Source organism: Stegostoma tigrinum, chromosome 38, assembly GCF_030684315.1.
Source record: "Stegostoma tigrinum isolate sSteTig4 chromosome 38, sSteTig4.hap1, whole genome shotgun sequence".
In the NCBI taxonomy this organism is placed as follows: domain Eukaryota; kingdom Metazoa; phylum Chordata; class Chondrichthyes; order Orectolobiformes; family Stegostomatidae; genus Stegostoma; species Stegostoma tigrinum.
The window spans coordinates 18,846,337-18,873,148 of NC_081391.1; the positions used below are offsets into that span (position 1 = coordinate 18,846,337).

Genomic DNA, 26,812 nt, shown 5'->3' on the forward strand with positions numbered 1-26,812 from the left:
TCTACTATGGCAGGATCTGAACTGGGTTCCAGAAAACATTACCTTGGCTTCTGGATTAATCGTCTAGTGATAATACCACTAAGCCATTGTATTCCTGATTACAATGCAGTAGAGAGTCTTGAGAACACACAGACTTCAACACATGAAGAAGATAGATTAATCCCTATCTAATGTAACTCAGAGCCATTTTTATATGATTATTACATACTGCACCATTTATCATTAATGCATACATGGATCATGTTACTTTGACAGTCTAAGCCTAAGTGCTTGGCTTTGCCTTTTCCTCGACCGGTCTGTAAAGAATTCTTCCTCAGAGTGTGGCATGAAAGCACATGATAACAGAGAGTGTAATGATAATTGAATCTTTGCTACTGCAGATCTTAAATCCTGTATTTAATTGCATTTATGAAACTGACAGACAGAAAATGCTCCTTCAATGACTGTGTGGATTTCTTGTTTGTGTAAGTAATATAATTATCAAGCTCATTTTTTGTCCTCAAACCTTGGAAATTATTTTTCATTGGAAGAGTACAATATGAAAGTGGTGGAATTGGTGCGCGTGTGTTGATACGGTCCCTATTAACTTGACTCAAGTGGGCTGCTGAGCGCTTCTTGTGTAAGCCAGGTACAATCATATTCATTGGCGAGTGTAATTATTTTATTTATTTCATTCTTATGAATTCAATGATCCTTTTTATTCATTCATGCAAACATCTCTGGCTGGATGAGTGTTTATTGCTGTCCCTACTGACATCGGACAGGGTAGTGATGGTGAGCTGTCTTCTTGAACGACTGCAGTTCTTGATGGTGTAGGGACACCCACAGCATGGTTGCAGGGTTCTGACCCAGCAACAGTGGAGGAATGATGATGTATTTGTAAGCTGAATGGTGTGTGGTTAGGAGGGGAATTTGTAGGTGGCGGGGGTGTTCCCATGTATCTGCTGCCCTTGCCCTTCTGGATGGTGGAGGCCACTGGTTGGAAAGTGTTGGTGGAGGAAACTGCTAACACATAAAAATCGTGTGGTACATAAACAAGAGCATAAATTTAAGATAATTGGCAAAAGGGGGAGATAGGATTTTTGTCACTTCCTTGGTTGTTGTGATCTGGGGGGCACAGTGTGAAAAGTCAGGGGAAGCAAGACATGAGAGGAGCTTTCAAAATGAGATTGGATAAATCCTTGAAAGGAGAAAAAAACATGCAATGCTATGGGAAACGAGCAAGCATTTGTGATTAATTGAACAGCTTTTCTAAAGAACCAGTGGGAATATATTGGGTCAAATAGCCTCCTATTATGTTGCATGATTCTGTGAATGTAGCTCCATCCTTTTGAGATTGAAGGCTTCTCAGCTGTGATTCTATTCATCTACATATGGAGTGTGAGTCAGAATTGCTCAAATTGTGCCTGCTGAAAGGAATAAGACAAAGTGGTGGTATTAGCAAGAAATGATTGATACACAGCCCACCATAGCTGTTAGCTGCCATGCAATTCTCTTGGTATATCCTGTTATGAGCGAGACTGGAGGAAAGCCCTGTTACTCTAGCCTAGCAACTCCACAGGTCACAACATAAAATAAAAATACTTCTTACACAGTTACCGATGTGACCTATTAAATGCGTTATCTATATCAGGATCTAATTAAAACAAAATCTGTCAACCAGGTTTATCAGAACAAAACTTAGACAATATAGGGAAGTGATGGCCTACTGGTATTATCACTAGACTATTCACCCAGGAATACAGTTAATGCCCCGGGGACCACGGTTTGAATCCTACCATGGCAAATGATGGAATTTGAATTCAATAAAAATCTGGAATTAAGAATCTACTGATTACTATGAAACCATTGTTGACTGGTAGAAAAAACCCATCCGGTTCACTAATTCCCTTCAGGGAATGAAATCTGCCATCCTCACCTGGTCTGGCTTTTATGTGACTCCAGACCCACAGCAATGTAGTTGACTGTCAACTGCCGTCTGAAATGGCCTAACAAGCCACTTAATTCAAAGACAACTATGGACGGGCAACAAACGCTGGCCAACTAGTGATGGCCACATTCCACAAGTGAATAAAGTAAAGATACAATATTTGGTTGAATACACTGCCAGTAATATACAAGTATAAAAATTTATCCTTCTAAATATCCCCAAATCATATACGCTCTCTTCAGGGAAAAAAAATCAGGTTTCTCTGCAAAGGTTGGCTTTTTGAAAAATGCTTTACTCAATGGGTTATTTCAAAGGTAAAAGGCTAAAGTATATGATGTTGCAAAGACTGTTGTTCTAATATTCTGGCAAATGTTGTTGAGTCACTAATCCTGCGCAGTTGCCTTTGAAATTTGCAGATGTAGCTTGCTCAATGAATACAAATTGAGGTGTTCCTTCAATCATTCTTTCTAAGAGACAAACAGGTTAAACCCTGAACTGTTGTTTTTTTTCCAGAAATGGGAAAGACCAGCTGGGCAGCTTGTTCATAGCAAGCTTTCCTCCAACTTGGTTTGTTCTTTAATAACTTCCTTCCAATTGAAATAGATAAAACAAGAGCCTCTCCAAATCAATCAGTATTCAAATCAGCTCCATCCAGGCCTACAACATAGCAAGCAGTTTTCACTAGCCCTGAGATTTCTAGGGTGTCTTGTTAAAAACGACTATCCACAGTTATCCATTGGAGCAGACAAACCTGAGGAGGGGCATGACTGAGACATGTAAAATGTTGAGGGGCATAGACAAGGTAGACAGAAAGGAGCTTTTCTCATTGGTGGAGGGATCAATGACTGATGGCATAGATTGAAGGTAAGGGACACACATCTAAAGGCAACAAAAAAAAATTGCTGGAAAGGCCCAGCAGATCTAGCAGCATCTGTGAAGATAAATCAGAGTTAACATTTCGCGCCTGGTGACTCTTCCTGTTCTTATGAAGTGCTTCAGCAGTTTAGCAATGGCGCACATCAACTCCAGCTTCCCAGATTGCCTTGATTCGCTACAATACACTGACTGTCACAATAGGTCCACAGCAGACAGCATTCCCTTGACCCTACACTCATCCCTGGAACATCTGGATATCAAGGACACCTACATCAGGCTCTGATTCATTGACATTAGCTCCACCTTCAACACCATAACTCCAATCAAACTCATCTCCAAACTCTAAGACCTAGGGCTCTTCTCTACAACTCAATCCTTCACTTCCTGACCTACAGACGAAATCGGTAAGGATAAGCAACAACACCTCCACCACAACAATCCTCAGCTCCTTATTGTATTCCTTATAAAGTCAGAAGTCACATTACACCAGGTTATAGTCCAACTATATTTAGTTGGACTATAGGTTATTTGAAATCACCAGATTTCGGAGCACTGCTCCTTTGTCAGGTGAAGTACATACTGCACAATATTCTGCACTTCATCTGTTGAAGGGGTAACGCTTCAAAAGTTTGTGATTTCAAATAAACCTGTTGGACTATGACCTGGTGTTGTGTGACTTCTGACTTTGTCCACCCCAGTTCAACACTGGCCCCTCCACATCATATATTCCTCATACACTCATGACTATGTGGCCAAATGCAGCTCTGACTCTTATTTACAAATTTGATGATGACACCACTGCAGTGGGTCAGATCTCAAACAATGATGAGACAGAGTACAGAAAAGAGGTAGACAGCTTAGTGGTGTGGTGTAAAGATAACAATCCTTTCCTCAATGTCAGCAAAATGAAGGAGCTGGTCATTGAACATAGAACATAGAACATAGAAAAGTACAGCACAGTACAGGTCCTTCGGCCCACGATGTTGTGCCGTGGGTTAATCCTAATCCAAAAATAAAATAACCTAACCTACATTCCCCTCAATTCACTGCTGTCCATGAGCATGTCCATCAGTCGCTTAAACGTCACTAATGACTCTGCTTCCACGACTACCACTGGCAAAGTATTCCATGCGCTCACAACTCTCTGGGTGAAGAACCTCCCTCTGACGTCTCCTCTATACCTTCCTCCTAACACCTTAAAACTATGACCCCTCGTGGCAGTCAATCCTGCCCTGGGGAAAAGTCTCTGGCTATTGACTCTATCCATGCCTCTCATTACCTTGTACACCTCGATCAGGTCACCTCTCTTCCTCCTTCTCTCCAGAGAGAAAAGTCCAAGCTCAGTCAACCTCTCCTCATAAGACAAGCCCTCTAGTCCAGGCAGCATCCTGGTAAACCTCCTTTGCACTCTCTCCAAAGCCTCCACATCTTTCCTATAATAGGGCGACCAGAACTGGAGACAATATTCCAAGTGTGATCTCACCAGGGTTTTGGAGAGCTGCAGCAAAACCTTGTGGCCTTAAACTCGATCCCCCTGTTAATGAAAGCCAAGACTTCAAGAAATGGAGTGGAGGACACACCCTTGTCTGTATCAATGGTGCTGAGCTGGAGGTGGTTGAGAGCTTTAAGCTCTAAGGAGTAAATATCACCAACAATCTATCCTGGTCCATTCATGTTGACGCTATGATCAAGAAAGAACACTGTTGCCTCTACTTTTTCAGGAGGCCAAGGGCATTTGGCATGTCCACAATGTGATATCATTTTTTGAAGATGTGCCATATAAAGTATCCTATCTGGATGCATCACACTTTGGCATATCAACTGCTCTGCCCAAGACTGTAGGAAACTACAGAGAGTTGTGAACGCAGCTCAGTCCATCACATAAACCAGCCTTACTTCCATTGATTCTGTCTACAATTCCCACTGCCTTGGGAAAGCAGCCAACATAATCGAAGACCCCTCTCTCATACTCTCTTTCATACTCTCTTTCTTCGGGCAGAAGATACAAGTGTTTGAAAACATGCACCAACAGATTCAAGAACAGCTTCTTCCCTGCTATTATCAGACTTCTGAACAGACCTCTCATACATTTGAGTTGATCTTTCTTCTCTGTAGCTGTAACCTTATGTTTTGCATTCTGTTCTGTTACCCTGATGTACTTGTGCAAGGTAAGATTTGTCTGGTTAGCATGCAAAACAGTACTTTTCACTGTATCTCGGTGTGTGTGACAATAATAAATCAAATCAAATCAAAAAAGGCATCATTTCAACCCTGTTGTAGAGCTGGATAAACACAGGCAGGCCAGGCAGAATCAGAGGATCAAGAAAGCTAACATTTCGGGTCTGGATCCTTCTTTCGAAACCTTTTTCTGAAGAAGGGTCCAGACCCGAAATGTCAGCTTTCCTGCTTCTCTAATGCTGAGTGGCCTGCTGTGTTCATCCAGCTCCACACCTTGTTATCTCAGACTCCAGCATTGGCAGTTCCTACTATCTCTGACAACAATCCTGTTCATGTCTTCATCATGAAATTTTCCTGCAGGATCTTTTAGGTAGTAAACAAAAGTGGACTGTTTACTTCCCCTCTTTAGTCAGCAGGCCACAGATATCACAAGCAGAATTCCAATTACTGATCCAGTTGACTCAACTAGACCTAACCTGTGAACCTCACCTGCTACCTGTTAGATTATATTGCTTAGTGACATATGAGACACTACCTTTGCCTGCTGGAGATACAGAGAGTGAATTCAAAGACAAACACACTGAGAAACTGCAGCTAATCAGCATTTATTTCTATAGCTTGATAACATTTGCAATCGTCATTCATCTGTTTAGTTTGTTCTTAGCGAGACTCTAATGTCTGAATATGATCCAATGCAATTGAAATGTGAACAACCATTGACTCCACATGTAGTTGTGACCTGTGGTTCAAAGTTAGTGCAGACACTGAGACAAATGACAGAACATAATTATATTTCTTGGCTCTAATCTTCAATGGCAATTCACCAATCAGAGGCTTAGCAGCTATCTGAGCATCTCCAATGCTCAACCCTTCAATTTCTCCCCCAGTACACTGCCTGTCTACTTCATAAATCAGCTTCTTCCAGTTTATTATAATCAAGATCTGCTCTTCCTAACTGCTCCAATCTGTCACTTCTCAGATTACTCCAGCCAAATGACAGCTGCCCAAGTCAGTTTTTAATTATCTGCTCTTTGGGAACCCGCAGGAGACGCATTAATCAGCCACCCAGATTGTCTGTGATTCCACACAGTTTGCAGGGGACACCCGAATCCCAAACCTGCAGCAGTGCAGTATCGGAGGCTACATCCGCAACGGGGATTGATCAGAAAGCCTCATTCATGTGTCACCGGAACTCAGAAGGCCATTTTCCAATAAAATGAGAGAAGCTGATTTATGAAGTAGACAGACAGTGGACTGGAGGAGAAATCAAAGGGTTGAGTATTTGAGATGCTCAGATAGCTGCTAAGAAACTGATTGGAGAATTTCCACCGAAGTTCAGAGCCAAGAAATATAATTATGTTCCATAATTTCATGAGATGATAGTGTCAAAATTATTGCTTTCATTGGAAACATTTTAATAATTACACAAACTCACACATATTTCCATTCCACAGTCTAATTCCTATTTGTTGTTAAAACAAGATAGGAAGGTAAACGTAGAGGTGATAATCAAGAATTGCATATAGGATATCTCTGTTGGCATTTAAGAATAGAATAGATTCACCTCAGAGTGGAAGCAGGCCATTCAGCCCATCAAGCCCACAACGACCCTCCAAAGTGCATCCCATCCAGAACCTATCCTATTTCCCATGGCTAGACAACCAAGCCTGCACTCTATGGACAATCCACCCTGATCTGCACAGCATTGGACCATGAGAGGAAACCACAGCACCTGGAGGAAATCTACACAGATACTGGGAGAAGGTACAAACTTGACACAGCCAGTTGGCCAAAGGTGGAATTGAACGTAGGTCCCTGGTGCTGTGAGGCAGCAGCACTAGCTTACTGAGCCACCATACCGCTTGATTTGATATGTTATATATAACGAGGATATCAGAAGAACTTCCTGTTTCCTGAAGGGTGCCTTATTATCTTTAAGACCCCCCGCTGTAGAATCATAGAATTGTTACAAGACACGAGGAGCCACTGCTGTATTACATCTCTGCATTTACAATCCAGTCAAACACCAATCAAACATTTTCCCTATAGCCCTGCATGCCTTTTCTCTTCAGACAATTAACCAGTTCCCTTGTGAAATTCTTTTGAATCTGCATCCACTGCACACTTTGGCAGTGTACACCAAACCCTAACCACTTACGGCCTCATGTCACCCTTTTGTTACCGTTCTGAGGAAGGGTCACTCGACCTGAGATGTTAACTCTGATTTCTCTCCACAGATGCTGCCAAACCTGCTGACCTTTTCCAGCAATTTCTTTTTTGATGCTCTTCTCACCTTTGTTTCTTTTGCCATTCACCCTCAATGAAGGTTACCAACCTTTCAGCGAATGGGAACAGTTTCTTCCAATGATGAAGGAGCAGTGCTCTGAAAGCTCGTGATTTCAAATAATCCTGTTGGACTGTAACCTGGCATTTCGTGACTTCTGACTTTGTCCACCCTGGTCCAACACTGGCATCTCCACATCATCTTGATGAGAGATGCTATTGTACAGTCTTACACATTACAAATCTGAATACTACACTGTTATGTTTTTAAACATCTTTTTGGGATGAGGTGGGGGAAGGGTAGAATTTGAAGCTTGTGAAGTCTCCTCTCCACTTACCTTCTCCTCTATCCATCTTCTATCTGCCTCTCCCTCTCTCCCTATTTACTTCAGAACCTCCGTCCCTTCCCCCATTTCTGAAGAAGGGTCTAGGCCCAAAATGTCAGCTTTCCTGCTCCTATGATGCTGCTTGGCCTGCTGTATTCATCCAGCTCTGCACCCTGTTATCTCTTTCAACTCTAGCCTTCTCTTCTCCAAGGAGAACAACCCCAGCTTCTCCAATCAATCTGCGAGGCTGACATTCCTTATCACTGGAGCCATTTTTTATAAATCATTTCTGCTGTCTTCACACCTCTCTGAATATCCAAAATTGCCACACTCTCCAGTACAGAAGTCGAAGGTTGTCCCGGATTGGACCATGATCTGAAGTGGGGCCTGAAACCAATACCTTGTAATTCAGAAGTGAGAGTTCTACTCATGAACCAAGTCGATTTCCAGGGAAATCGCAGGAATTGCAGAATATGATCCTGCAAACCCCCTGCATTAACAATGGAATCTGAATTTTGCAATCTCCCAGAAACTAGTAGCTTGGTCATATGGTTAGAAATGAAAGGTCCTTGGTGCCTGTAATCAAATGCAGATTGTTCTTGGCAACATAAATGTCTGCTTCAAATTTCATGCAGTATCTGCCATCTGCAATATGCTTGTTTTTTTGTGGGGTTAAGGTTTAGCCAGTTGAGGGAAGCTATTGCAATAAACAAATATCTTTCTTCATATCCAACATTTCCAAGCATTCCCATTTTGGGCGAAGCAAAGTAACCTGCCTTTATATAGCACCTTTGCACAATATTTCAAAGTGCTTTACAGCTGGTTGTTGACTTGCTTGCCATGCTAGCTTGTTTTCATTCAGATATTTCATCACCATGCTGCGTAACAACATCAGTGAGGCCTCCATTCATTATAATTGTTTTATACCGAATTAAGTGGAGTCACTTTTGTATTGAAGAGAGAAAGCAGAAGACAATTTGCACACAATAAAAGATTCTAAGAATCCCCACAGTGTGGGAGCAGGCCATTCAGCCCCTACAAAGAAAGTTCTGCCCAGACCCACCCTAACCCTGCATTTCCACCTAGTCTAGACATCCATGGACACAATGGACAATTTAGCATGGCCAATTCACCCAACTTGCACATCTTTTGACTGTGGGAGGAAACTGGAACACCAGGAAGAAACCCATGCAGACATAGGGAGAATGTGCAACCTCCAGACTGACAGTCACCTGAGGTTGGAATTGAACGTGGGTCCCTGGTGCTGTAAGATAGTAGTGCTAACCACTGAGCCACTGTGCCATCCCAATATTTTTCCTTTCTTTTTCCAGCCCCCAGCCCCCAGCCCCCAGCCATCCTCCCTCTCCAGTTCCCACCTTCGCCATCTCGTGCAAATTGTATCATGACAAGATATTCTATTAATAGTGACGGTGATTGAGGTCTAAATATTGGCCCGGGACACCAGGTAAAGTTCACTGTTCTCCCTTGAACAGTGTCATAGGATCTACCAGCAGAGGGCAGACAGGGATGGGTTTAATGTCTCATCCTAAAGACAGCCTCCAACAATGCAGCACTCCACATATGGGCCAGTGAGAATTAAACTTGTAAATCTCAGAAGTGGCAATTTATTTCATGGATATCTGACTCAGAGATAAAATAGACACCCACTGGACCTATGCTGACACAGGTTACGCTCCCATTATCCAAAGGCTGCTGGTTTGTGTGAGTTCCATTCGACGATGCACAGTAACAATTCGTGATTTATCACTTCAAATTGCTCCCACTGCTGTCACGACTGAAACTTCACACAACTGTTATGTAATTTAACAATATTCCCTCTGCAAATGCAACCCAACTTTGAAACATGCAATTGTACTGTTGGTGCTTTTCATATTGTCTGAGCAGAGTGTGAAAATTTCACACGCCCACCATTACACATAAACTGAAATTTTGGTGTGAAGGCACTGTCATGGTAACAAGTAGAACACTGATAGTGCCTAATAAAATCCAATCACTACATTTTATCCCTGGCAAGCTCAAAAGCAACCACATAAAATGCAGATATTTAACCAATAGCTGTCATTTCATGCTCCTACCTTAAAGGTAAAGGATTCATTAAACGTGGGATTGAGAGTCTTGCGATGAACTTTGGTTTCAAATTTTTTCTTCTTATCTGGCAGGAGGTAAACTTTCACGTAGGGATCAGATGTTCCACCGATATCCAAGGCAGCCAGTTCAGCTGCCTGGATAATCCCAACAATGAGCTGAAATCATACAGAAGAAACCATTAGCATCAAATTAACACTCACAGGGCTCCAATCACTGAGTCAACAAGCCCTGGGCCAGCAGAGCTGTGGGGTTCCCCAAGTTCCCAGCAGCTCTTTTGTCAAAAACCAATAGGTGACTGCTTTGCAGAACACCTCCAGTCCATACGCAATCCTGACCCTGAACTCTCTAAGCAGGTCATTTTAACACAGCGTCCTGCTCACACACTCACATGCTTGTCCTCGGCATGCTGCAGTGCTCCTAGGAATCACAGCACAATCTGGAGAAACAACATCTCATCTTCAGGCTAGGAGATAGCAAGAACTGCAGATGCTGGAGTCGATGATAGCACAGTGTGGAGCTGGATGAACACAGCAGGCCAGGCAGCATTAGAGGAGCAGGAAAGTTGACATTTCGGGTTGGGACCTGAAGGGTGCTGACCTGAAATGTCAATTGTCCTGCTCCTCTAATGCTGTCTGGCCTGCCGTGTCCCTCCAGCTCCACACTATGTTACGTCATCTTCAAACTAGACACTTTACAGCTTTCCGGACTTAATATTGAATCCAACACCTACAAATTGTGAACCCACTCCCATTCCTTCCCTTTGTTTTGGCTTGATGTCTTAAATTGTCTGCCACCATGTCCTCCGCTCCCCTGCCACCCCCACAGGTGGAACTCTCTGTCCTTTCCAGTTAGACAGACCATTGTTCTGCCATTCTCACATTCTGTTTACTTACACCATCCTTACGTCCCCAGCATTCCATTCCACTCCCCCCCACCAACTATCATATAAATGCTGCCGCCTCGAAACTTCACATTAGATTGCTCACCCTCCATGGATGTGGCCTGACCTGCTGTGATTTCTACCACTTTTGTTTTCACGTGACTGATCTGTATAGACCAGGCGAGTGAGATACCTGATTCTTGGCTTGGGAATGAGTTAGCTGATTTCAGCTAAGGTGGCAGTATAGGGATTATGACTCGTCCAAGTGCTCCTGGGCCAGAGAAGGGTGAGGAAAACTGACTTTTCAGTTGTGATCCAAAAAGACGTCCTGTTGTAACATGTCCCACGGGGTGGGGAATGGGTGAGGGAAATGACCAGGCTCAGCTTCCCAGTTTAAATGCTTGTTTTTATAAGCCAACAATTTTGGCTCTGAGACGCAGACTTGAAAGGTGCTGGAGGGCAATGGAGCCCGCTGAGGAGGAAGATGATCAGCAAAAGGATAGGATGTCAGGAGCTGTTGAATACTGTGATATGAGCTACTTACATATTACTGATGGTACAACTCTAAAAGTAAACTTAACGGGAATAACTGCTGCTCTTTTTCACCCTGGTGCATTCTTAAAAATATTGTCCTCTGAGCAATTCTGACAAACCTGCCCACGTATTGGTCAGTGCATTGAGTATGAGAGTTAGGAAGTCATACTGTGGCTATGGGACATTAGTCAGGCCACTTTTGGAACACTACATTCAGTTCTGGTCTCCTTGCTATAGGAAGGATGTTGTTAAACTTGAAAGGGTTCAGAAGAGATTTACAAGGATGTTGCCAGGGTTGGAAGGTTTGAGCTATAGGGAGAGGCTGTATAGACTGGGGCTATTTTCCCTGGAGCATCAGAGACTCAGGGGCGACTTTATAGAGCTTATAAAATCATGAGGGGCATGAATAGAGTGAATAGCCAATGTCTTTTCCCTCAGGTAGGGGATTTCAAAACTAGAGGGCATAGGTTTAAGGTAAGAGGGGAAAGATTTAAAAGGCAACGTTTTCACACAGAGAGTGGTGTGTGTATGGAATGTACAGGCTTATAAAATCATGAGGGGCATGGACAGAGTGAAGAGCTAAGGTCTTTTTCTGAGGGCAGGGAAGTCCAGAACTAGAGGGCATAGGTTCGAGGTGAGAGGGGAAAGATTTAAAAGGAACCTAAGGGACAACTTTTTCACACAGAGGATGGTGTGTGTGCAGAATGAGCTGCCAGAGGAAGTGGTGGAGGCTGGTATGATTACAACATTTAAAAGCCATCTGGATGGGTGTATGAATAGGAAGGGTTTAGAGGGATACGGGATAAATGTTTGTAAATGGGACTAAATTAATTTAGGATATTTGGTTGGTATGGATGAGTTGGACCAAAGGATCTGTTTCTTTGTTGTAAATCTCTACAACCCTGTCACTCTATTTGTTGTCTATACCTGGCTCCCCTGACAACTGAACATGCTGTCCAGCCATTTCTCAGTGCAGCAACAAGGGACTGATTTTTAACTTCCAGTTCAGCTCGTGGCAACTCAGAGAAACATCAGAACACAAGGAGGCCATTCACCTTATCAAATTTGCCACACCACACGTTTCAGAGTGTGCTTATAATTGACTTGTTACCAAAGGATGTTCCCAATGAGCAGGGAGTTCCATGGCCACAGCCTATGGACGGGGGGTTAGGCCATTTGGGACAGAGATGAGGAGAAATTTATTCATCCACAGACCGGTGAGCTTGTGGAATTATCTGTTGCTGAAAGCAGTTTTGGTGAAAACATTTAATGCTTTCACAAAGGAGATAGGTAGATTTTTTAAGAAACATCTGGATAATGAGGATAACTACATGAGGCTCCTGCTTATTGACTACAGCTTTGCCTTCAACACCATAATTCCAAACAAACTCATCGTCAGAGACCTGGGTCTTGGCTCCATATTCTGTAAGTGGATCCTTGACATCTTGATGTGTAGACCGCAATCAATAAGAATAGGTGACAACACCTTCTCTATGAGAACCCTCAACACCGTTGACCTGTGAAGCTATATACTCAAGGTCCTACTATATTCCTTATACACTTGCAACTGTGTGGACAAATTCTGCCCTAAATCCATTTACAAGTTTGCTGATGACACCACCGCTGTAGTTCTGACCTCAAACAACAATGAGATAGAGTACAGGAACAAGACCGAATACTTAACGGTATGGTATAAACACAACAATCTCGCCACCATTGTCAGAAAATTGAAGGCACTGGTCATTGACGTCAGGAGGTGAAATTTGACGGCACACCCCTGTCTGCATCAATGGTGCTGGGGTAGAAATGATTGATTGTGTCAATCTCCTGGGACTGATGATCACCAACAAATCTGCCCTGATCCACCCACATCGTGGAATCATCAAGGAAGCACAACAATGTCTCTACTTCCTTCAGAGGCTAAGGAAATTCAGCATACCTGCAAGAAACCTTTACCAATTTTTATAGATGCACCATAGAAAGCAGATCCAGATGCATCACAACATGGTATGGCAATGCCCCGCCCGGGACTGTAAGAAGCTACAGAGTTGTGAACACAGCCCAGCCCATCACACTAACCAGCGTTCCATCCATTGACTCCATCTATACTTCCCGCTGCCTCAGGAAATCAGCCAACATAATCAAAGACCCCTCCTACTCCCCCTCCGCCATTATACTCTCTTCAACTCTCTTCCATTGGGCAGCAAGTTCGAATACACATATGAATATATTCAAGAACAGCTTCTTCCCCGCTGTTATAATCACACTTTTGAACAGATCTCTCAAATGTAAATGTTGATCTCTCTCTCTCTCTCTCTGCACTTCCTCTGTGGCTGTAACACTGTATCCTGCACTCTGTTCTGCTATCCTGATGCTCTTAGTATGGTGGGATTTGCCTCTCCGTGATTCAGAAAATGCTCCTTTTACCTACCACAAAGAATGTAACCAGGTAATCATGCATGGGGCATGTGTGAGGAAATTTTAAGTACAAAGGGAACATAACTGGAATCAACTATACCTAACTGTTAGCTCATGGTGTGAGACATTCAAAACACATCAGTCCTATTATTCAGAGATAGTAGGAACTGCCGATGCTGGAGTTTAAGATAACAAGGTGTAGAGCCGGATGAACAGGCAGGATCAGAGGAGCAGGAAAGCTGACATTTCGGGTCTGGATCCTACTTCAGAAGAATTTCAGAAAAAATACACCTTGTCATCTCAGTCCTGTTACTGTTGCCTGTCTCTGAGAGACAATAGTATATACGTAAATGAAGATACACTCTGAGCTCTACTAAACTCAAATTAATTTATTAAGTACTTAAATAAACTACTGGAGATAATCTCAATCACTGTCTTTCATGATAACAAAGTGTGGAGCTGGATGAACACAGCAGGCCAAGCAGCATCTCAGGAGCACAAAAGCTGATGTTTCGGGATGAAGGGTCTAAGCTGAAACGTCAGCTTTTGTGCTCCTGAGATGCTGCTTGGCCTGCTGTGCTTATCCAGCTTCACACTTTGTTATCTTGGATTCTCCAGCATCTGCAGTTCCCATTATCACTGTCTTTCATGACCCTGGGTTCTGCAACTAACCCCAAATATTATTATCCAGGACAGTTGGCAGCTGGCCATCTTTACTCCCGACATCCTTTATTCATTCACAGGATGAGGGCATCAATGATTAGGTCAGCATTTATTACCCGTCCCTAATTGCTCAGAGAATAGTTATGAGTTAATCACATTACTGTGGGTTTGGGGTCATATGAAGGCCAGACTAGATAAGGATAGCAGTTTTCTTCCCTAAGGGAAGAAGTGAGCCAGATTGGGTTTTTCTGACAATGGATTCACAGTCATCATTAGACTCTTAATTCCAGATATTTATTTAATTCAAATGCCACCATCTGCCGTGGCAGGATTTGAACGCAGGTTACCAGAACATCACTGGGTCTCTGGATTAACAAACCAGTGATAATACCACTGGCCAATGCCTCCCCTAAAGTACAGTACTTCTTGCAACACTTCGAAGTTCTGCTGAAAAATTAAGGGTTTTCTGGCTGCGTTATACACAGGTCTCTGTGTCAAGTGTATGGCTTATTTGGAATTATCCACACATTTGACAAAGCCTGAATGTTTTGGCCAAATATATGCCTTAATTGGTAGAGACAGCAGTTACTAATTTCCTGCAATCTTAGCTCTTAGCAGACTTGAATGACTCGCATAATTCCACTCAGATAACAGCCCGTTGTAAAGTCTCTTTTCAGCTCCTGCTATCTTCAGCCTTACACAAAGTGAATTGAGACACAAACCTGTCCATTCTGGAAGTCATAATCCAGAGAATATTGCAGCTTTCCAAGCTTTTCCTCCTCTTTCTTTTCATCTCCAAGTAAACTTGGATCCAAATCTTCCACATCGGGCTGAACCTTGAATTCCAAATTAGAGAGAAGATTAAAACGAACGCACATTCAATAAAGCTGAATTTACTGACTCTTCCTTACTCAATGCTGCTGCATCTAGCTTGCCTGTTTTAATTGAAAAGTTTAAATGAAGGTACGAGGCAAAATATTGGATATTCTTTTTAGTCTCCATGGGGAGACTTCCCAATTGTGTGGGGTAGGTGCACTGGAATTTTGATTCAATCCCATCTAATTCAGCTGTGCGGTAGATCTGTCCTACAGATCTCTATGACGTATCCTAATGGAAAGGCAATGCTTGCCTCAGATATACCCTCAGCCTTTTAGGTAAGGGTTTGGACAAAACTGAACAGTAAATGGAAGTGAACCAACGTTTGGTAGTCAGATTTTAAATTAGAAAATAAGAATTAGGGGAAAGCCATTCGGGAAGGAAACAGAAGCTGAAGAATTATACAGAGAAATTAGTTTATGTGCGAGAACGTTTTACAAACATAGAACATAGAACATTACAGCACAGTACAGGCCCTTTGGCTCTCGATGTTGTGCCGACCTGTCATACCGATCTCAAGCCCATCTAACCTACACTATTCCATGTATGTCCATATGCTTATCTAATGACGACTTAAATGTACCTAAAGTTGGCGAATCTACTACCGTTGCAGGCAAAGCGTTCCATTCCCTTACTACTCTCTGAGTAAAGAAACTACCTCTGACATCTGTCCTATATCTTTCACCCCTTAATTTAAAGCTATGTCCCCTCGTGCTCGCCGTCACCATCCTAGGAAAAAGGCTCTCCCTATCCACCCTATCTAACCCTCTGATTATTTTATATGTTTCAATTAAGTCACCTCTCAACCTTCTTCTCTCTAATGAAAACAGCCTCAAGTCCCTCAGCCTTTCCTCGTAAGACCTTCCCTCCATACCAGGCAACATCCTAGTAAATCTCCTCTGCACCCTTTCCAAACCTTCCACATCCTCCTTATAATGCGGTGACCAGAACTGTACACTATACTCCAAGTGCGGCCACAGCAGAGTTTTGTACAGCTGCAGCATAACCTCTTGGTTCCGGAACTCGATCCCTCTATGAATAAAAGCTAAAACACTGTATGCCTTCTTAACAGCCCTATCAACCTGGGTGGCAACTTTCAAGGATCTGTGTACATGGACACCGAGATCCCTCTGCTCATCTACACTACTAAGAATCTTACCATTAGCCCTGTACTTTGCCTTCTGGTTACTCCTACCAAAGTGCATTACCTCACACTGGTCTGCATTAAACTCCATTTGCCACCTCTCAGCCCAGCTCTGCAGCTTATCGTCTGTCGTCTGCAAGGTGTTAGAAAGGATTCTGAGGGATAAGATTTATGACCATCTGGAAGAGCATGGCTTGATCAAATACAGTCAACACGGCTTTGTGAGGGGTAGGTCATGCCTTACAAACCTTATCGAGTTTTTTGAGGATGTGACTAGTAAGGTTGATGAGGGTCGAGCTGTGGATGTGGTGTATATGGACTTCAGTAAGGCATTTGATAAGGTTCCCCATGGAAGGCTCATTCAGAAGGTCAGGAGGAATGGGATACAGGGGAACTTAGCTGCTTGGATACAGAATTGGCTGGCCAACAGAAGACAGCGTGTGGTAGTAGAAGGAAAATATTCTGCCTGGAAGTCAGTGGTGAGTGGGGTTCCACAGGGCTCTGTCCTTGGGCCTCTACTGTTTGTAATTTTTATTAATGACTTGGACGAGGGAATTGAAGGATGGGTCAGCAAGTTTGCAGACGACACAAAGGTCGGAGGTGTCGTTGACAGTGTAGAGGGCTGTTGTAGGCTGCAGCGGGACATTGACAGGATGCAGAGATGGGCTGAGAGGTGGCAGATGGAGTTCAACCTGGATAAATGCGAGGTGATGCATTTTGGAAGGTCGAATTTGAAAGCTGAGTACAGGATTAAGGATAGGATTCTTGGCAGCGTGGAGGAACAGAGGGATCTTGGTGTGCAGATACATAGATCCCTTAAAATGGCCACCCAAGTGGACAGGGTTGTTAAGAAAGCATATGGTGTTTTGGCTTTCATTAACAGGGGGATTGAGTTTAAGAGTCGTGAGATCTTGTTGCAGCTCTATAAAACTTTGGTTAGACCGCACTTGGAATACTGCGTCCAGTTCTGGGCGCCCTATTATAGGAAAGATGTGGATGCTTTGGAGAGGGTTCAGAGGAGGTTTACCAGGATGCTGCCTGGACTGGAGGGCTTATCTTATGAAGAGAGGTTGACTGAGCTCGGTCTCTTTTCATTGGAGAAAAGGAGGAGGAGAGGGGACCTAATTGAGGTATACAAGATAATGAGAGGCATAGATAGAGTCGATAGCCAGAGACTATTTCCCAGGGCAGAAATGGCTAGCACGAGGGGTCATAGTTTTAAGCTGGTTGGTGGAAAGTATAGAGGGGATGTCAGAGGCAGGTTCTTTACGCAGAGAGTTGTGAGAGCATGGAATGCGTTGCCAGCAGCAGTTGTGGAAGCAAGGTCATTGGGGTCATTTAAGAGACTGCTGGACATGCATATGGTCACAGAAATTTGAGGGTGCATCCATGAGGATCAATGGTCGGCACAACATTGTGGGCTGAAGGGCCTGTTCTGTGCTGTACTGTTCTATGTTCTATGTTCTATGTTCTATCTATGTCTCTCTGCAACCTACAGCATCCTTTGTCACTATCCACAAGTCCACCGACCTTAGTGTCGTCTACAAATTTACTAACCCATCCTTCTACCCCCTCATCCAGGTCATTTATAAAAATGACAAACAGCAGTGGATCCAACACCGACCCTTGCGGTACACCACTAGTAACTGCTCTCCAGGATGAACATTTCCCATCAACTACCACCCTCTGTCTTCTTTCAGCAAGCCAATTTCCGATCCAAACTGCTATATCTCCCACAATCCCATTCCTCCGCGTTTTGTACAATAGCCTATTGTGGGAACCTTATTGAACGCCTTGCTAAAATCCATATACACCACATCAACCGGTTTACTCTCATTCAACCGGTTTACTCTCATTTCAATTTTAACATCATTAGAAATAACCACATTTTTCCCTCCAAACCTTCATCATGTCTACCATTGTCCATTTTCTGATAATCTATACATGTTTGCAATTTTTAAAACAATATTTTTCCCTGCACTTGCTGCATACGATAGTACAGATCTTCATGTCAGAGTAAAACGTGTGATAGTGAGTCAGCAACATGCTTTACATCGCTCCAAATTGACTTCAACACAAGTCAATTGGTGAGATAGAAAGCCAACTTGCTATCATCCATTTGCATGTCCACTGTCTGCAAGGCGAAGCCAGGAGTGTGATGGAACACTCCCCACATGCCTGGATGGGCTTGGCTTAAATAACACTCAAGAAGTTGACACCATCCAGGACAAAGCAGCCCACTTGATTGGTACCGTATCCACAAACATTGACTTTCTCCACGACTGATGCTCAGTAGCAGTAGTGTGTACAATCCACAAGATGCACTGCAGAAATTCACCAAAGTCCCTTAGACAGTACCTTCCAAGCCCACTTCCATCTAGAAGGACAAGGGAATCAGATACATGGGAACACTACAGTAGTGATTGTAATGTAATCGGCCAGCTAGACATCATAGAATATTAGTTACCTGTTTGGGGCTGTTAATCTGGTCCAATCAGGGAACCCTGGCTGACATATTAAAAGGGGACTGTCAGAGTTGCTGATACTCTGGTCACTGACTCTGAATGAGGCAGTGTTAAATTCAAGGACTATTCATATGAAAATAAAGAATGACTTGGTGAAGGACACCGGCTCCTGTGGAGTTAGTTCAACTATTGTCTGCAAGTTCCACTTCAAGCCTCTCACCATCCTGACTTGGAAATATGTCACTGTCCTTCAGAGTCACTGGGTCAAAATCCTGGAATTCCCTCCCTAAGGGCATAGTGGGTCAATCTCCAGCACAAGGACTGTGGCAGTTCAAGAAGGCAGCTCACCACTACCTTCTCAAGAGCAACTTGGGACAGGCAATAATGCTGGCAGTTAGCAACACCCACTTTCCAAGAACGAATTAAAAAATAAATTAAACTGTATCTAAAAACAAGGTCTATCCCCAACATTCTCAGCAGTGTTTCTACTTATTGTCACTCAATTATTAATTACTCAGTGGGACTAGGAACTTGTCAGCTCTTTGTGAATGCACCAAGCACGACACATGACAATATATTTTGTGTTACAATAGGGATATTACTCCAAGTTTTCAAATTCCTGGATTAGTGGGGCAAGAATGAAAGTTCAACAGCAACAAAACTTTCAGGAATGGCAAGAGGACGCTGGTTCGGAATTGTGAAGGTCAAAGTCAGTATAGATGCCAGGAAGTATTTCTTTACATAGAGAATGATCAACAGCTGAAGGGGTTTCCTGGAAGTAGAGGCTGAGCTCAGAATACTAGCCTCATTTAAGGAACAGCAGCTGTAGTAAGGAAGACAACAGGATTGCATATTGCGTAGATTGGATCAAAGAAATTAAAAGAATCTCCTGCCTCCGGTGCTATCTTATGATCTTGGGGATAAACTTGTATCTTATCAGAGTAGATAATTCAAGGGCATGGGTGTTGAATTTCCATGCACAGTTCCTATGTGCAATTAAAATTCTTGGCAAATCAGTTGGTGCAAATTCCGGTGTATTGGTTACATCTTCACACAGGGTTTTACAATTTGCAAAGCTGGCTGGACATTTGTCCAGTACATATATGTTGAAACTTCTTACCTCAAGTTTCATGGAGCAAAAGACTGTGTGTTTGTCTTTCTCACCTAGTGACCCCCCGCCAAACGGCCCCATATCACCCCAATCACAACAAAGTCTTGCTGGTTTTGTTCTGTGCTTGTGAGACTGATCTATTAAGTCAGGCAGGAAGGATTTCGATGTGGGGAAGCAGTGACAGTTTGCAGCAGCTAAGTGGAGAAATAGTTGTATGGCAGTGATGGGGAAATAGCACAGCTCTGCCCTGGGTTCTCCAATCTCAGAAAGGCTGTCAGTGTGACATATTCTTTCACAGATTTCGGTGTCACTCACAAACCAGCATTTGTTGCCCATCCCTAATTGCCCTTCAACTAGGCCTTTTCGGAGGGAAGTTAAGAGTCAAAACCATTGCTGTGGCTCTGGAGTCACATGTAGGTCAGACCAGGAAAGGATGGCTGACTTCCTTACCTCAACTAACATCTGTATTTGCTGACGTTGAGGGGCACGTTGAGGAGCACTGAAATATCTGACTTAAATTGAACCAAACATAGCATAAGATCATAAGAACTAGGAACAGGAGTGGGCCATTCAGCCCCTCGACCCTGTTCTGTCATTTAGTATGATCATGGTTGATCTCATCTCGGCCTCAACTCTGCTTTCTTGTCTGCTGTCCATGACCCTTCAACCTGTGACTAATTAAAAATCTGTCTATTTCTTCGTTAAATTTATTCAGTGTCCTGACATCTGCTGCTTTCTGGGGAAATGAATTCCACAGATTCACAGTCCTTTGAGAGAAATGGTTTCTCCTCAGCTCTGTTTTAAATCTGCCATCCCTTATCCAAAAACATTCTAGATTGCCTCAAATGATGAAACACCCTGTCTATGTCTACTTTGTCAATCCCCTTTAGCATCTTACATATCTCAGTTAGATCTCCACTTATTCATATAGCAAGCATAGACCTCAGCTGCACAATCTCTACTTATAAAACAAGATTTCCATCTCTGAAACTAATTGAGTGAACCTTCTCTGAACTGCTTCCAATACAATCACATACTTATATAAAGAATGGTTAAAAACCTAGCGAAGCCTTCAAAAAGAAAAGAAAAATACATAGGTGTAAAGAAAAAACTTTAATAAATTGAAATGTTTTTCCAGACATCAGATCTGCACATGCAAAAGAAAATCAGAAGCCAACCTGCACAGTTGGAATTTATCATTGTCAACATTTTGGTCCGGTGATTCTTTCCCACTTCTGTGACCCAAAATGATGACTCTAATTTCTCTGCACAGATGCTGCCAGATCTGCTGAGCTTTTCCAGCAACATTGTTTTTGTCTCTGATTTCAGCATCCGCTTTTCTTTTGGAAATCATCATTGATTGCTTGTGTGAGCAGGTATTCTCTTTTACAACAATCAATGGTAATTGCAGGGTTGCCATTACTAAGATTATTTTATTATAATGTCAGTTTACTCATTAATCAAATTTATGTTCCAGTGGGATTTGAACCCAAAGATTTAAGCCTAGGCCTCAGGATTATTAGCTCAGCAACATTACCACTATTACCACCATCTCTGGATGATCCTAGGGATGTTTTGTGTATTCCTGAGCTAGAGAAATTAAAAAAGAAAGGCTCACTAATGGAGATCACCCACTTGATGGAAATACCTGGCAGCCTGTGGTGCCAAACTAGTTGGCAAGTTTGAGTAAAGAGGAAAACCTCACTTTGCCAACCTGTCAGGAGCGAAACTGACCAAAATAAAGGGAGATGTTTGCCTTCAAGGAAGGAAATGCAAACAAATACAAATTAGGGGAAAGAGTAGGCCGCTCAGCCCTTCCAGCCTCCTCCATTCATTAAGATCATGGCTGATCTGGTTACTCTACATTCCTGCCCATTCCAGCTAACCTCACACTCCTTTGTTTATCAAGAATTTACCAACCTCTGCCTGAAAAATATTCAAACACTCTGCTTCCACTGCATTTTGAGAAAGCTCCAATGGATAGGGTGAATAGCCAAGGTCTTTTTCCCAGGGTAGGGGAGTCCAAAACTAGACGGCATAGGTTTAAGGTGAGAGGGGAAAGATTTAAAAGGGACCTGACTGGTAACTTATTCACACAGAGGGTGGTGCATGTGTGTGGAATGAGCTGCCAGAGGAAGTGGTGAAGGCTGATACAATTGCAAACTGTAAAAGGCATCTGGATGGGAACATGAATAGGAAGGGTTTAGAGGGATATGGGCCAAATACTGGCAAATGGGACTAGATTTATTTAAGATATATGGTTGGTATGGATGAGTTGGACCAAATGGTTTGTTTCCATGCTGAACAGTTCGATGACTCTGTGACTCATGATCGTCTCTGAGAATAAAATAGCCTTATCTCTATCTTAAATGGGTGACCCCTTATTTTCAAACAGTGACCTTTAGTTATAGATCCTCCCATAGGTGGAAACATCTCTCCACTTCCACCCAGTCAAGACCTCTCAGGATTTTTTTCTGGTTTAATCATGTTGCCGCTTACTCTTCTAAACTCCAGCAGATACAAGTCTCGCCTGTCCAAACTTGCCTCACAAAGCAATGTGCCCATTCCAGGTACTGTTCTGGAAAACCTTTTCCGAACTGGACTCAATGCCAAGTGGCATTATTGCTAGACTGTTAATCCAGAAGCTGAGCTCGTATTCTGAGGGCCTGGGTTCAAATTCCACCATGGTAGATGGTGGAATATGAATTCAATAAAAATCTGGAATTAGGAGTCTCATGATGACAATGAAACCATTGTCAATTGTTGGAAAAACACATCTGGTTCATTGACGACCTTCAGGGAAAGAAACTGCCATCCTTATCCGATCCAGCCTACACGTGACTCCAGACTCACAGCAATGTGGTTGACTCTTAACTGCCCTCTGGGCAATAAATATTGACCTAGTCAGTGATGCCCTCAGCTGGTGAATGAATAACAAAATACTCCAAACGTGGTCCCACCAATGGCCTATATAACTGAAGCATTACTTGCCTACTTTTATATTTAATCCCCCTTGCAATGAGTGCCAACATTCAATTAGCTTTCGGAATTGTTTGCTGTACCCTTATTCTTTCAAGGACCCAAAATCCTTCTACATCTGAGAGGCAACAGAGTGGCATAAGCGCCAGTACACACAATCATCCAAAGCTGATTCTCCCTGTTTGTTCAAAAATCTCATGAATGTGATAGTTTCCTTGTAATACTCCAAACTGTTATGAAATTGAGACAGTATTTTTAAAAATTATTATTCAGTGGATGTTGTGTCACTGACTAGACCACCAATTATTGCCTATTGGGCAATTAAGAATCAACCACATTGCTGTAGGCCTAGAGTCACATGTAGGCCAGAGCACGTAAGAATGGCACATTTCCTTTCCTAAAGAGAGTCAGATCTTTCCTTCCTCTCCAACAACCAATAACAGCTTCATTATTATCATTAGACTCTTACAGCCAGAATTTTATTAGATTCAAGTTCAAGTTTCTGGCATACCAGGATTTGAACCAGGTTTGCCTGAGTCTTTAAGATTGGGCGGGAGGGGAGGTGTCTAGCAATATTACCACTAAGCCATTGCCTTCCTATAATGTTACATTTAACGATGTTTGGGTCATGATGAGTACAATTACCAATACATTGTGATAACTTCAAGGCAAATGTGAGGTGTCACTACCAATGATGGATCACCCAATGCTATGAAACCATCAAAAAATGATGGCTGTTAAATTCAGAAAATTAGACTCAGATTTTCATCGCAGATCACTCATAAAGTTAATCTCTGCTGACAGTCATGCTATGAGTCACCAAAAAACTCAATTCTTTGTTTATTCCTGCAGGGAAAAGAATTCTGTTTATTCCTTATCTTGTGCAACAATAGACATTCTTTGACATAATCTAATTGTACATGTATTCTTTGTTACTCTTTATTTGTTATTCAGTCTTAGGCCTCAGCTGGAGTATTCAGTTCTGGGCAGCATACCCTGAGAAGGATGTTAATGTTCAACAAAGGAGAGAAAAGATGTACTAGAGTGGTGCTGACTGACTTCAGTCGTGTGGACATCGTAGAGCAAAGAAGGTTAAGAGAGGATTTGATAGAGGGGCACAAAATCCTGCAGAATTTTGGTAGAGCACTAATAAATAAGGAAAATTTGTTTTCAGGGCAGTGATAATCAGAGGGCGCAGCGTTAAGAAGTCTGGCAAAATACCCAAGACAATATAAGGAAAAACATTTCAATGCAAGTGGTTAGGATTTGGTATGTTGTGCTTGAAAGGGTGACTCTAAAAACGGTAACTTTCCAGAGAAAATTAGGTAAATACTTGGAGGAAAATAATTGCGGTGATATGAAATACAAAAGCAAGCAGTTAATTGGATAGTATCAACAATAAGCTGGCTTAATGCCCTCCCTTGGCGCTATACCCTATGATGGTTCACATTGTTTTCTCATCCCAATCATTCTAATAGTCCATGATCATTTAAAAAGAAGCAGGAAATGCTGAGCATCTGCCTGTTGTCTAAGGGAGGGCTCTCAATGTCCTGCGTTCAAGTCCCAGCTGCTCCAGAGGTGTTTAATTTTTTTTATTATTTATTCTATCATGGGATGTGATATCACTGGCTGGATCAGGATTTATTGCCTGTCCCTAATTGCCCTTCGAGAAGGTGGTGGTGAGCTGCCTTCTTGAACCGTTACAGTTCATGTGGTGCGGGCATACACACAATGTGGTTAGGCAATAACAAAGTGTGAAGCTGGATGAACACAGGAGGCCAAGCAGCATCTTAGGAGCATAAAAGCTGACATTTCCGGCCTAGACCCTTCTGATGAAGGGTCTAGGCCCGAAACGTCAGCTTTTGTACTCCGAAGATGCTGCTTGGCCTGCTGTGTTCATCCAGCTTCACACTTTGTTATCTCGGATTCTCCAGCATCTGCAGTTCCCATTATCGCTGTTAGGCAATATTTTGACTCAGTGACACTGAAGGCAAGGCGATACATTTCCAAATCAGGATGGTGAGTGGGAACTTGCAGGCTGCAGTATTCCCATATGTCTGTTGCCCTTCTTCCAGATCGTAGCAGTCATGGGTGTGGAAGGTGCTAAGGATTCTTGGTGAGTAACTGCAGTGCATCTTGTGGACAGTATACACTGCTGCTATGGAGCGTTGGTGATGGAGAGAGTGGATGCTTATGGATGTGTTGCCAATCAAATAGCCCTGGATAGTGTCAAGTTTCTTGAGTGTTGTCAGAGCTGCACCCATCCAGGCAAGTGGGGAGTATTCCATCACATTCCTGACTTGTGCCTTATTGATGGTACACAGGCTTTGGGGAGTCAGAAGGTGAGTTACTCACTGCAGTATCCCAAGCCTCTGATCTGCTCTTGTGGTCATTGTGTATATCAGGTGAGTCTAGTTAAATTTCTGGTCAATGGTAACTCATCTGGACAATACTGCAGATAGCAAGGTGTAGAGCTGGATGAACACAGCAGGCCAAGCAGCATCAGAGGAGCAGGAAATCTGATGTTTTGGGCCTAGACCTTCTCAGATTCCCCAGCATCTGCAGTTCCTACTATCTCTGGGACAATACTGCAAGTTTGGTAGTCTTAAGGGGGGAAAACATGGCTTACGTTTCAACATGACGTTTACCAGTTTCTGATCTATTGGTCTCTCTTTTCGCTTCATTGATACTGATGGATTGGCTCTCTATTTCACCATTTCAGATTGTAAGGACTGGCAAATCAACTCTTATTTGCTCTTTAGACACAGAAGCGCTCATCTTAGCATCATGATTCTCTGATTTTTACCTACCACCCTGAAGCAATTGAGATTACAAACTCAAGAAGAGGTACATTTAGAAGAGCAAACTTCAAAGCCTTCTAGCTTCACTTACCTTGTCAATGTATCTCTTCCCCAGATCTTTCACTTCTTTCATGTTGATTTGAGCTTTGCCTTTGTCTTTCCCTTTCTTTTGCTTCTTCTTCTTGGAGCAGCATTTCTTACAGACGCAGAAACAGCAGCACAGGAGGAGCAGGCAAACGACAATTATTATCGTAGCCAAGGCCCAGGGTGGAACTATTGCAAGTAGAGCAAGGATTGGGTGGGGGTTTCAGATGGGGACACAAATCAAAATGAAGGGTTAAAGTCATTTTCAAGCAATGCAATGTTGCACAGTAATTTTTTTTAGTTGGGATTTGGAAAGTAAATGGATTTAAGGTACAGATCTCTGAAAGAGCTATTCAATTGTTCTCATCATTTTTCCTCTGAGCCTTTCTCTTGTTTAGAGATGTATTCAACTTCCCTCTGCAAATTATGACTGAATTTGTTTCCGCTGATCTTTCAGGGAGTGTACTCCCCACCCCACACAGATCATAACAACCTGTTGTATGATAAAGCGCTTATCCCTTAATTCCCCCTTTGACAGATAGAGAGAAACTACTTCTGTTGAGTGTTTAAGGCATTTGATAAGGTTCCCCATGGCAGGCTGATGGAGAAAGTGAAGTCACATGGGGTCCAGGGTGCGCTAGCTAGATGGATAAAAAACTGGCTGGGCAACAGGAGACAGAGAGTGGTAGTAGAAGGGAGTTTCTCAAATTGGAGACCTGTGACTAGTGGTGTTCCACAGGGATCTGTGCTGGGACCACTCTTGTTTGTCACATATGTAAATGACTTGGAGGAAAGTGTAGGTGGTCTGATCAGCAAGTTTGCTGATGACACTAAGATTGGTGGTGTAGCAGATAGTAAGGGGACTGTCAGAGATTACAGCAGTATATAGATAGACTGAAGAGTTGGGCAGATAAATGGCAGATGGAGTTCAATCTGGGCAAATGCAAGGTGATACATTTTGGACGATCAAATTCAAGGGTGAACTATAGAGTAAATGGAAATGTCCTGGGGAAAATTGATGAACAGAGAGATCTGGGTGTTCAGGTCCATTGTTCCCTGAAGGTGGCAACGCAGGTCAATAGGGTGGTCAAGAAGGCATATGGCATGCTTTCCGTCATTGGACGGGGTATTGAGTACAAGAGTTGGCAGGTCATG

At 42.8% G+C, this 26,812-nt stretch overlaps 1 protein-coding gene across 3 annotated transcripts in view; it reads right to left on the reverse strand.

The window, feature by feature from the left end:
• LOC125447267 (synaptotagmin-1-like) overlaps positions 1-26,812 on the reverse strand; it is a 144,936-nt gene that overhangs the window by 21,099 nt on the left and 97,025 nt on the right. For all 3 annotated transcript variants that reach the window (XM_059640563.1, XM_048521561.2, XM_059640564.1), the window contains 3 exons: positions 25,665-25,846; positions 14,920-15,033; positions 9,690-9,857 (listed from right to left, as the gene is read on the reverse strand). In XM_059640563.1, the coding sequence (XP_059496546.1) occupies positions 9,690-9,857; positions 14,920-15,033; positions 25,665-25,846 (464 nt within the window). The remainder of the gene's footprint in view (positions 1-9,689; positions 9,858-14,919; positions 15,034-25,664; positions 25,847-26,812) is intronic.